The 9342-nt window shown below is 31.5% G+C and overlaps 1 protein-coding gene across 1 annotated transcript; it reads left to right on the forward strand.

The window, feature by feature from the left end:
• Window positions 1-507: 507 nt before the first annotated feature.
• LOC121782871 (NAC domain-containing protein 2-like) lies at window positions 508-1870 on the forward strand. Its single transcript, XM_042180851.1, has 3 exons — window positions 508-743; window positions 830-1107; window positions 1231-1870. Exons 1-3 carry the CDS (start codon window positions 581-583, stop codon window positions 1630-1632), a joined length of 843 nt encoding a protein of 280 aa, XP_042036785.1. The 5' UTR covers window positions 508-580; the 3' UTR covers window positions 1633-1870.
• The last annotated feature ends 7472 nt before the right edge of the window (window positions 1871-9342 follow it).

The following is a 9342-nucleotide window of genomic DNA, read 5'->3' on the forward strand; positions in this document are numbered from 1 at the left end:
CTCATGTCAAATTAAAATAACACTTTAAACCATTGGAGGGAGTATCTTATAATCTCTCCGCCCTCTATTATTGGCATCAATTTCTTTTTCCGTTTATCCCTAATTAATTAACACTCTTCCTTTTTACTATCTTTTAGTAATAAATCTCACATTCTAATTTTCATAACATTTTAAAAAATTGAAGTTAATTAATGGGGACCGATGGAGCAATTATACCAAAAAAAGGGGTTAAAAGAAGGGTCCAAATGCCAGCGATTGCATGACCCTCCAACGTGTCACCCAACCCATTCCTCACTGCCCAAATCCGTCCAAAATTTATTGCGTAAGCCATGACAGAATCACACTATACTCATACCCACAACTTGTCCACTCGCCACGTGTCCCTCCGCTACCTTATCACCCACGTGTGTTCTAGAAACCGTTGCCCCTCCCCGCCACGTGCCCCCTCCTCCCCCTCTATATATACCCCTCCCCCTCTTGCGTTTTAAGTTTCACAAAACCCCTCCTCTCTCAATCCCCCTTTCCTCTCCACAATTCATTTCCCCCAATTTTCGAGAAAGAGATATTTTTTCTGGAAAAAATGGCCGCCGCCGATTTGCAATTACCTCCGGGATTCCGGTTCCACCCTACCGACGAAGAGCTCGTGATGCACTACCTGATCCGGAGATGCGCTTCTCAGCCGATCTCCGTCCCAATCGTCGCCGAAATCGACCTCTACAAGCACGATCCATGGGAATTACCAGGTATTGAGCTGCGAATTTTCATCTAATTCCCTCCGATTTTGTCAATTCGTTTACCTAATTCGCCGCTGCAATGTTGATTGATTCAGGTTTGGCTCTGTACGGCGAGAAGGAGTGGTATTTCTTCTCGCCGCGGGACCGGAAGTACCCCAACGGCTCCCGCCCGAATCGCGCCGCCGGAAGCGGTTACTGGAAGGCCACCGGCGCTGACAAGCCGATCGGTCACCCGAAATCCGTCGGAATTAAGAAGGCGCTGGTGTTCTACTGCGGCAAGGCGCCGAGAGGCGAGAAGACCAATTGGATTATGCACGAGTATCGCCTCGCCGACGTCGACCGCTCCGCTCGGAAGAAGAACAATAGCCTCAGGGTTCGTAGCTCTCAATTGACTAAATTGTCGCTCAATTAGATTGAAGTTGAAACTAATTAAGCATTTGTAGCTCCGAATTAGCTAGAATTCGATTGAAATTTAAGCTAATTTTGTGATCTACAGCTGGATGATTGGGTGCTGTGCCGAATCTACAACAAAAAGGGGGCGATCGAGCGACGGCAGCAGCAGCAGGGGAGCGTAATAAGCCGGAATACGGCGGAGCCGGAGGAGGACGACGACAGGAAGCCGGCGATTCTGGAGGCGGCGCCGGTGGTGTACGACGACTTCATGTATCTCGACGCTTCCGACTCGATGCCGCGGCTGCACACGGACTCGAGCGGCTCAGAGCACGTGCTGTCGCCGGAGGTGGAGAGCGCGCCGAAGCTGGCAGAGTGGGAGAGGGAGTTCCCGTTCGGGTTCATGAGCGGCGGCGGCGGGCTGATCGGGTCGGCGTTTCAGGAGGGGAATTATCAGATGGAGACGATGCAGGAGGTGTTCGCGCCGTACATGAGCAAGCCGTTTTGAGCCGGCGTGGAGAGGGTTTGGGTCGCACGTGGCACAGGAGACTTGGGTCTATGAGTGTGCACGTGTGAGCCGTGAAAGGGTTTAATTAAGTCGGACAGTCATGTAATAGTGATTAGTGGGTAATTAAATTTTATTTACAGTGTAATTTGGGTTGGTATAAAATGATGGAAAGCATTATTATGGAAATGGAAGTGAGAAGTGTAAATTACAGAAGGAATTGAATTTTTTGTTAATCCAATTTGGGAAGCTATGAAACGACTCTTAAATTTAATCTAAGAAATTCAATTAAAGAAAAAAAAATATAAATGTATTATTATTCTTAATTGCATGTATAGCAGTATTAGTACTTAGTTAACATAATAGAAGAAATACTAGTATTTGTTTGTCAATTACCTGTTTTTTTTCTTCGTTGTAGCTAAATTCGGCGGGTATCTATTACTTTCGATATTGAAATATTTCTGTCACTTAAATTTTTTCAACAAAAAAATTTATGTCACTTACTTTTTTGGTTACACTAAATTCGCGGGTATCGATATATGACACTCCGACTCAAAAATAAATAGTAACTTTTTAGGCTACAACTTCTCATTTCAAGAGAAAAGATTTAGTATTTTGGTATAACTTATAGTAGATGTCGTCTATATCAAATTCGATGTGCAAAAACATGGCTATTGATACAATTTTTCCTATTCGGTAGAAAAAGTTTAAAGGAGTATATGTCAAGCTGACATATAAATAAATAATTTTTTGTAATAATTTTTATTTTTAGTAGAAAAAGTTTATCATCGTATATGACAATCCGATGCTGGAATATAGAACTTTTGGTAGAACTTTTTCTGTTCGGTAGAAAAAGTTAAGAAATTATGTCAATATGTATCGATATGCTCAATGTGACGCATAAATAAATACTTTTTTGGTATAACTTTTATTTTTGGTAGAAAAAGTTTATCGTCGTATATGACAATTCGATGCGGAAATATACAACTTTTGGTACAACTTTTTCTGTTCGGTAGAAAAAGTTAAGAAATTATGTCAATATGCATCGATATACTCAATGTGACGTATAAATAAATACTTTTTGGTATAGCTTTTATTTTTAGAAGAAAAAATTTATCATCGTAAATAACGATACGAGCGAAAATATACAACATTTGGTACAACTTTTTCTATTAGGTAGAAAAAGTTAAAAAAATTATTTCAATGTGTATCGATATACTCAATGTGACGCAGAAATAAATACTTTTTGGTATAACTTTTTTTTGGTAGAAAAAGTTTATCGTTGTAAATGACGATCCGATCTGAAATATACAACTTTTTCTGTTCGGTAGAAAAAATTAAGAAATTGTGTCAATATGAATCGATATAGTCAATGTGACGCATAAATAAATACTTTTTGGTATAACTTTTATTTTTAATAGAAAAAGTTTATCGTCGTAAATGGCGATCTGAGCAAAAATATACAACTTTTTCTGTTCGTTAGAAAAAGTTAAGAAATTGTGTCAATATGTATCGATATACTCAATGTGACGCAGAAATAATTACTTTTTTGTAAATCTTTTATTTTTAGTAGAAAAAGTTAAGAAATTGTGTCAATATGTATAGATATACTCAATGTGACACATAAATAATTACTTTTTTGTATAACTTTTATTTTTAGTAGAAAAAATTTATCAATCGTATATGACAATCTGATGCGGATACTACTTTTGTACAACTTTTTTTGTTCGGTAAAAAGTTAAAAAATTATTTCAATGTGTATCGATATACTCAATGTGACGCAGAAATAAATATATTTTTAGTAGAAAAAGTTTATCATCGTGTATGACAATTCGATGCGAAAATATACAACTTTTGGTACTCATAAAACTTTTTCTGTTCAGTAGAAAAGGTTTAGAGATTGTGTCTGTACCTATTGATGTGTATGTCAATCTAACGCATAAATAATTAAATTTTTGTATAACTTTTATGTTTAGTTAAAAGTTTATCACGTATATATCACCCCAATGCGAAAATATACAACTTTTGGTACTAACTTTTTCCATTCGGTTGAAAAAGTTTAGAGACTATGTCCATCAATATTGATGTTATATCAATCTGGGGCATAAATAAATAAATTTTGGTTTAACATTTATGTTTAGTAGAAAAAATTATATTGAATATGTCAATATGATACAGAAATAATTTTTGGTACAACTCTTTCTTTTCGGAAAAAATTAGAGATTATGTCAATAGGTATAGATTAATATGTCAGATGCAGAGATAAATATTTTTTTACATAATTAAATCCTATGCACAAATAAATAGTTTTGGTAGAATTTTTCTTTTCCGTAAAATAGTTTTAAAAAATTGAGTTTTCAGTCCTCAAAATTGTCTGCCTTTTCAATTCTCTCTTGTCTATCTTTGAATACGGAGTATATTATCTCATAAGTCACTGGATCACGAGCTTAAATTATTTTATCTGTATTAATTAGAGCATCCGCATCGCCGTCTCGATGCGGGCTCGGTCCCGTCTCGGCGAGACGAGACGGCTTCGAGACGGCGATGAGGGTGCTCCATCTCGTCCCGTGTCCCTCCGCCAAGAGGAGGTTGGCGAGCTCCCGTGCGGCCGTGACGCCCACTCGCCGGCCCGCGAGTGAGCGTTGTTTATATCCGTTGAAAATGTTTTTTTAATTCCGAAAAAATTCATAAAAATGCGGATTTCAATAAATTGTAATATTAGGATTTCAATTATGTATTTTTCGTATTTTCGGATGTTGTAATTTTCGTGGCTTTTAATGATTTTTTGAATTATTAGTATTAATTTAATATTTCAATCATATTAATTGAATTTGTTGGAAATAAAAATAAAAAATGAAATTGAATGAATAGTTAAGGGATGAGATGATTAAGAGATGGATGGTTGCAGGTGTTGTCTCTTAGTTAAGAGATGAGGTAAAAAGTGCAGTGGGACCCATGAATAGTTAATGGATGAGACGGTACAGATACGCTATTGAGACATGGATGTCGATGACCTTATTCAACCTTAATTAATTAGTACTAGAATTTAAGATTTTAATCTAGAGAAACAAATTGAGTTTTCATTTCTCCAAAATTGACTATTTTTTCAAACTCCTCTCTTATTTATCTATGATAAATAAATATTGTACTCCTTCCGTCCCAGCTAAAATGACACATTTCTTAGTTGGCATGAGATTTTAGGAGCTATTGGTTAATGTGTTTAATAAGAGAAAAAAAAGTAGATGTAAATATTAAAATAGTGAGAGAAAAAAAAAAGATGAATATTTTAGTAAGAGTGAGAAAAAATGGTTGAGTGTATTAATTGGAGAGATAAGGTTTCCAAAAAAGAAAATGTGTCATCTTATTTTAGACAAACTAAAAATGAAAACGTTTCATTTTAAGTGGGACGGAGGAAGTTAACTATTCCATAGCATATTGGGTCATGAATTATAATCCCCCTGTCATACAAAAGTATGCAATTTTGGCTGAATATAAGTTTTAATGTACAATTAGTAAAGTAAGAAAAAGTTTAAAAAAGAAAGTAATTAAAGTATTACTTAGTGAATAATAAGTCATAATAATTCTTTAAAAAGAGAAGAGTTTCTAAAATTAGAAGTGTATCATACTTTTGTAGGACACTCTAAAAAATAAAGAGTGCATACTCTTATGAGACAGGGAGCATCAAGTATACTTATTATTTTTCCTGGATTAATTAATTATTATTCAATTTTAATTAATTAATGTCTAATTTAGTTTGGTTTATATATTTTTCACAATAAATTATGGGTTGAATTATACTTTATGCATTTTTTGGAAATATAAATGCAATTAGGTGACTTGAATCCCTAAATCTTTTTTGAGATTTGGATGCACGTGGGGTGACTCACTCAAACTCTAGTACTATTATTGATTTGAATGCATATTTAGTAACTCAAATTCTGACTTTTTATTGAGGGAGAAAGATTTTATTAATGTGAGACTTCAACGCTGACAACGCACATTGAGACATTGAGTTAATCAAATCCTTAAAAATTAGTATAGAAATTTGAAACACACTTTGAGTTACCTACTTTGTAGAATACAAATTTCACCAATATTTGTTTCTTATCGTCTTCATTTGATTGTGTTTCTTAATTTTCTAGTATTAAATTAATTTATTTATTCTCCATGCTTAATTAGAATTCGAAGTTCTCATTATTCTTCTTTCGTCGCTTTTTCTCCACCACTATAATTAATTTTTGGTGCTAGACCAAATAAATTACAATTTTTTAAAATTATTAAATGATTTCTTCTTTATTTTGTTTTGTTTCTTTTCTTGATTTAGTTCTTTTCATGTAGTTGAACCAAACGGTCATATCGAACACGGAATCTAATGTAAATAATTATAAACAATATAAAAATACAACAATTGCTCTGATAATAATGCACTTTATTTAATGAATGTAACATATTTTTGCTTTTTTGGCACAATAGTCATCTTGATTATCCTGTCACCATTTATTAAAGGTGCATGCATACACATAGTTATAGCAAAATGTGGTCCATAAATACGGGTCGTAGTTAGCTAGCTGGACTATTTGGCCCTAACCAACGTGTCAATCGGGTACGAATTTGGTTCATGTGGTCCTTCCCATTTTGCACCTTCTTCCACGCATTTTTTCGATGTTTTTTTAGAATAATCGAATATTCATAATGTCGCCACCTCCCTCTTCCTACTCTTTTCGTGTAGATGCAACGACAAATCCAAGTGGGATTAGGGATTGACCCTATATCATCGGCCCATAGAAAATTCCATTAAATTTGATTTTAAGAATTATAGTCGCAGACTTTATATTGTTGCAGCTTCACAGCAACATTTCAAAAGGTGTTGAGGTTTCTTTCGTTCTTGCACCGCATTTATCTTCTAACGTTAGTGATGATTTTTTTCACTCTGTTAAGCTACTTGAGTTTTATTTTCTAGATCTGCGATTGCGATTAGTGTATATGTAACGTATTATGTGTTTGATAAATAAATTGGTCGTGATTGTATTAAAATTGGTTTGTGTTCTTATAATGTGATGATTTGAAATATAGTTATGTAATCTGAATATTTGCATTCAGCAATAAATAGAATTGGGCAAGTAGCCCCATTTTTCATCTAGTTATGTATCCCCCATTCTGTCACACTCATATGTATACTTAATTGTTAAATTTTTTGTTTATACTGAGTATGTCATTTTAATTGCTAAGTGGAATAGAAAATATTAAAATACTTAAATTAAATTTTACATAATTTAAAATGTAAAGTTTAATTTTTATTGATTTTTTAAAATAGTATATAATGTAAAGTATAAAATGTAAAAATAAATTTTATTATATAATTTGATACAAATATCATAATTTAATAATATTGTAAATTGGTTGAAAAAGGAGATGAAATCAAGAAAAAGACTTACGAACTGAAACTAATGCGATAGAAGATCAAGATAGTATAACTTCCAAGCACCAAATACCAATAATTTGGTTATAAAATGACCCAAATTTAAAAGATTTAGTGCCCATGATGTCCTTATCAGCAATTTTAATACAGTCTTAATCTTTTGGGTGATGCTAAACAGCCATAATATGAATAATAAAATATTGTACAATTAATGCTAAATCAATGAACTTAGTGCATCTAAAAAGTATCAATATTTTAAAAATTAATATACCCTTAAATATACAATACTCCATCTTAATATTGTTTTTGTATTTTCATATAAAAATGCATTTGTATCTAACCAACAATCTGATAATTCGGACTTCAACTCAATTCTCCATTTTCGACTTAGACCAGAAAATTAATAGATCGCATGAGGGAAAAAAATAGTTTTTCCGTTATTTGAAAAAAATTGAACCTTACACTTTAGTTACGTTACGTAATTTAACTATTTTGTCAGTTTTAACAATACTAATTGTAGTCGAACATATACTATATCTTATTAATTCAAAATGAGGCACTGAAAATTATTTAGGTTATTAATATGTATAATTAATTTTGAAGTCATAATATAATCCTGCTCCTAATACTTAAATTATATTATTAACGATTTTTTATGTTTAACTTCACTTATTAATTTAAACTAATAAATTTATAAAATAACTATCCCTGTTATTTAAATAACTTGTCAATACATGTAAAAATATAACAATATATTGATATAAAAATAGTTCAATTTTAATTATACTACTCCCTCCGCCCACTAATAATCTTTCCATTTTGTCATTTTTATCCGTACACCAATAAATGTCTCATTTTATTTTTTACTATGTTTTGGTAATTAACCTCATATTCCACTAACTTTAGTATTTTATTATTAAACTAATATGCATTCACATTCCATTATCTTTTTCTATTACATTTCTTTAAATTTGTGGCACGTCAAATTGAGTCTATATATTATTCATGGACGGATGGAGTACTGTTTAAATATCGATTCTAATGAAATAATTTAATTTTAACTAAAACACATCTTTATAATTAAAAATTGAAGTAGTAATAATTAATAATTTGCTAAAATATGGTATTGTTCACAACATGCTTATTAATAAGGAAATGTAATGCTACAAATTAAAAAATGAATTTCTTTGATGACTATTTCTTTTTAAAATGATAGAGAATTAAAATTTGATTTCTAAGTAACTTGTAAAATTAATGAGTTGGTGGTGATTTTAAAGAATTAAAATGAAAGAATAATTTTACGATGGACTAAAAGCGATGGTGTTCATATATGATACCCACATATGATACTACTAGCAATCTAGCATAGTAATGTTATCTCTCATTCTCACAAAAAATAATTGCATTCTAATTATTTTTATCGATTGATCTTTCGTTGTATAAATTTGGAATTATAAAGTTTAATTAATGTTTTGAAAAAATGAATGTTTCAATTAATCTTATATTGAATTAATAAACTCTTTTAATTAATTTAAACAACTAAATATTACAGTGAAACATTAAAAACATATTATCACGAAACAATGTACTCCCTGTCACTATATCATATCCATACACATATAATTTAAAAAACATCTGAAATGGATAAAAACTTAATGCTAAACTTAAAATAGATTTTTTAAATAAGGCGACGAATTCACCGAAATAGCATCAAATATATAAAGTACATTGTACCCTCTAATATTTTGACATATATTTTTGCTTAATACAAAACTACTTATGCCAAGAGAGATTAATAAGGGGAAAAGTGTGGTTCTCTTGAAGTTTTATTTTTGTTTTGTTTTAGTTAATATGGCAAGAGAGATTGAAAAAAATGCGTTTATATTTTTTTGACTTTTTAGTAATTTGTTTTGTACTGTGTTAATTAAAAATTGTACGATCTCCGTCCACTAAAAATAGGCATAGTTGTGCATTATACGAATTTTAAATATATAATTGGTAAAGGAAGAGAGAAGAAATGTTTGTAGATTGTGGAGTCTACATTATTAATAGTATGACAAAGTTTAAAACTTTGTAAATTTAGAAATTGATCTAATTTTAGTGGACGACCATAAATGGTAAAATTGGTATATTTTTTATAGAACGAGGTAGTGTATTGTAAAGATATTACAATTTTCATACTAATAAGTATACACATAACTATATCATTAATATATAAATAAGTTAATTTTAAGTTATCTTTAATTTAAATGTTAGTATCAAAGTATCTAAAATAAATAAATTATGATAAGTTA

The sequence above is a fragment of the Salvia splendens genome, chromosome 20 (genome assembly GCF_004379255.2).
Source record: "Salvia splendens isolate huo1 chromosome 20, SspV2, whole genome shotgun sequence".
NCBI lineage: Eukaryota > Viridiplantae > Streptophyta > Magnoliopsida > Lamiales > Lamiaceae > Salvia > Salvia splendens.